Source organism: Zerene cesonia, chromosome 13 (assembly GCF_012273895.1).
Source record: "Zerene cesonia ecotype Mississippi chromosome 13, Zerene_cesonia_1.1, whole genome shotgun sequence".
Taxonomy (NCBI): Eukaryota; Metazoa; Arthropoda; class Insecta; order Lepidoptera; family Pieridae; genus Zerene; species Zerene cesonia.
In genome coordinates this window covers 10,154,546-10,157,901 of record NC_052114.1, presented here as the reverse complement: position 1 = coordinate 10,157,901, position 3,356 = coordinate 10,154,546, and the positions used below count along the sequence as shown (strand labels likewise).

General features: G+C 42.0%; 1 protein-coding gene across 1 annotated transcript in view; it reads right to left on the bottom strand.

The window, feature by feature from the left end:
• Nucleotides 1–471: 471 nt before the first annotated feature.
• Nucleotides 472–3,356, bottom strand: part of LOC119831347 — a 12,749-nt gene continuing 9,864 nt past the window's right edge. Inside the window, exons 11-16 of the mRNA XM_038354651.1 lie at nucleotides 3,221–3,355; nucleotides 2,642–2,805; nucleotides 2,077–2,149; nucleotides 1,861–1,910; nucleotides 1,582–1,633; nucleotides 472–582 (exon numbers count right to left, since the gene is read on the bottom strand). Coding sequence (XP_038210579.1) covers nucleotides 472–582; nucleotides 1,582–1,633; nucleotides 1,861–1,910; nucleotides 2,077–2,149; nucleotides 2,642–2,805; nucleotides 3,221–3,355 — 585 coding nt within the window. The remainder of the gene's footprint in view (nucleotides 583–1,581; nucleotides 1,634–1,860; nucleotides 1,911–2,076; nucleotides 2,150–2,641; nucleotides 2,806–3,220; nucleotide 3,356) is intronic.

Sequence of the window (3,356 nt, the reverse complement as noted above, 5' to 3'; positions counted from 1 at the left end):
ACCGCATAAAAGCGGGCATCAAAGAGGCATTGCCTCTGCTCGGTTCACAGGCGGCGGTAATCACTAACCATCAGGCGAACCAGAAGCTCAGTTGCCCGCTATGTCATAAAAAAGGGGGGACACGGCCTCGTGGGCCTAAATATTATTGTTATTTATTAAATTGATTCAAGTAACACAGAGTCCTTTTTTTTTGACCGCCTCCTTGGTACAGTGGTTAACGCGTGAGCGTAGAACCGAGGTCCTGAGTTCAATTCCCGGTGGGGACGCAAAAAAAAAAATGTCTCGGCCTGGCAGGACACAGAAGGCTGATCACCTGCTTGTCCGTAAAGAAAATCGATCAGTGAAACAGATGTACATCATCTGCCCCATACCCCACTAGGGAACACGGGACTTCACTTTAACACAGAGTCATTCTGCTAGTAACAATGAGATATAGAAGTGGGTCGGTGGGCGGGTGCGCACCGGCACAGGTCAGGGCGGGGCGGGCGGCGGCGCGAGGCGCGCCAGCGAGTAGGTCTCGGGCTGGAAGGTGGGCGGGCACTGCAGGTGCGGGTACTGCCCCGCGCGCGCGCGCCCCTCCTCCTGCAACACCACGCCGTACGGAACTTCTTAATCCATGCCGATCGTGTTCATTTAATAAAAAAACCTTCCTCAATAAATGGCCTATCTAACACTGAAAGAATTTTTTTAAATCGGACCAGTAGCTCCTGAGATTAGTGTGTTGAAACAAACTCTCCAGCTTTATAATAATAGTATAGATTAGTATATATAGGAAAGAGAAATATATATCTAGTATACGTATTTTTTTACAATAAAAGAAGACATTTAGATAGCTTCCGCAAGCGGGTTCGCCCGCGTTTTGCTGTGATTCATGAATATCAAGATCCCTGTTTTATCCCAAGGAAGCATTTAATCGGGATTAAAAGTATCCTATCACCCAATTCAGCTCATACCCTGTCCGTATACAAAATTTCATCAAAATCCGTTTTGTAGTTTCAACGTGATTGACGAACAAACATCTAAACAAATAAACTTTCACATTTATAACATTAGTTTAATAATTTATTTTTTTTCAAAAATTATATAAACTTTAAACGCTTTAATGAGGTGCGGGTATATATTTTTATAATAAAAGAGTATATTTACATAATTAACACAATGTATATTTTAAGTGCAAAGTATGAATTGTCACAAGGTATATACGTGACAAGAACTTCACACGTAACGCGAGCAGCACTAAACGTATCACGTTTAGTAACACTAAACCTGAGTAACATAAGTTTCTGCTTTTCATTGTACGATCGAGTATAATATATTAATAGTTGTATAAGAAAAATTCGACCGCCTCTTGATACAGTGGTTAACGCGTGAGCGTAGAACCGAGGGGTCCTGGGTTCGATTCCCGGTGGAGACGCACAATAAAAAAAAAACGTCTCGGTCTGGCAGGACACAGAAGGCTGATCACCTACTTGTCCATAAAAAAATCGATCAGTGAACAGATGTATATCATCTGCCCCATACCCCAGTAGGGGACACGGGACTTCACTTTTTTTTTAAGAAAAATTGAATTTAAAAATGTACCTGTCTTCCTCCAAACATGAGCCTCAGGCGAGACACGCTCGCTCCGCCCGAACTAAAAAGATTTTTAAAAATATTTTCATCTAAAACATTTTAGGCAGTATTCAATACAGAAAAAATTCAGATTTGCATAAGGGTGCCAAAGTGCAAATATTAGTAAGAAATATAAATAACATATAGATTTTATTTTCGCAAATAAGATGATAAAATAGTAAATTATTGTTTTTTTTTTAATTTTCAAACTTTTTAATAAGTACTTGTAACAATAGAAATAATTCTCACCTTTCTGTGGTCGTTTGTGTTTGTCCAGAATTCGATGTAGTTAGATGTACCTGGAAAATCAATATTTCTTAATATAAATAAATAAATATAACAAATTTGCAAAGCAACTGCACACTTCGGCTTTGGCTTTATAAAATGCCATGAATTCGTTTGATTCATATATATATATATACATGTTACCATAATGTAATATACTTTTAAAATTGACTGGCTCACCTTCTCCTTTTTTCTGAACGACTCTTGTCGGTTATTGTCAGTTCGCTCATCAGGAAATACAATCTTTTCATATCTGAAAAAGGAAAAGATATTTATGTTTACCATGTAAATTTAAAAAAAAGACGAGGACGTTTCTCTGGAACATTTTTTGGAAAAAAATCTGCGTTTTTTTCGTTTTTATTTTCTATACATGATTTGATTATCAAGTTAGGCTACAGGGTTCTGCTACAGCTACTGCTTTAGGGTTGTGTACCCAAAGGACACATCGGGGGCCCTATTACTAAGAATTCGAAAAAGAGCGTACTCGTCGCTTAAGGGCCGGCAACACACCCACAACTGTCCAGTTGGTGGGGACGCTTATGGGCGGCGCCACGGCTAACAAGCCAGTAACGCGCCTGCCCGTTGCCCGGCCCCTTTTTGCCCGAGTCGCAATGATACACTTCTCATATCTGCTGCTTTTCTTCTGGTGTTGTGTAATGTCAATATTTATGTACTCATCAATTTGTAAATTTTGTATCTGGTAAATAAACGTCTATCCGTCTGTCCCCAGTGTCGGTGTACCCACCCGTCGCCGGCGGGCCTGGAGTGTGGCTGGGAGTGGGAGTGGGAGTGGGCGTGGGGGTGGGGCGGGTCCAGCTCGCCGTAGATGACGTCGGGCACGATGCGGTCGAGGCGGCGCTGCAGCTCGCGCCGCTCCGTCACGCCCAGCAGCACGCGCTCCGAGTACACCTGCGGAGCGCGCTTGTATTACATCCAGATGTTACTTTAATAGCTCGCCGTATCTTACACTAGCGGGCCACCCCGGCCTCGCCTTCTCTTCGTGGTAGATATATAGCCTATAGCCTTCCTCAATAAACGGGCTATCTAACACTGAAAATTTTTTAAATCGGACTAGTAGTTCCCGAGATAAGTGCATTCCAACAAACAAACCCTTCAGCTTTATAATATTAGAATATATATGCACTTCCCTACTTCCCATTGTTGTATCAAATATATTTAATTGTTTTCAGTAAAAATGTATAATGTTAATGTTCAAATCAACTTATCCCAGTTTGCCAGTATCTTTTTGACACTCTCTTGTTTCATATTTATATATATGACGTATATGACGTATCATCATCGATAAATAAAAGCGTGCACGCACCTGCCGCCGCTCCTCCTCCTGCTTCTTCAGCATGAACTCCTCGAGGGTTACGAAGCCAACCAGCTTTTCCGGCTTGTGCTTGGGCCGCGGCTGGATGCTGGGCCTCGCCACGAAGTCGCTCTTCTCGAAGTCGAGC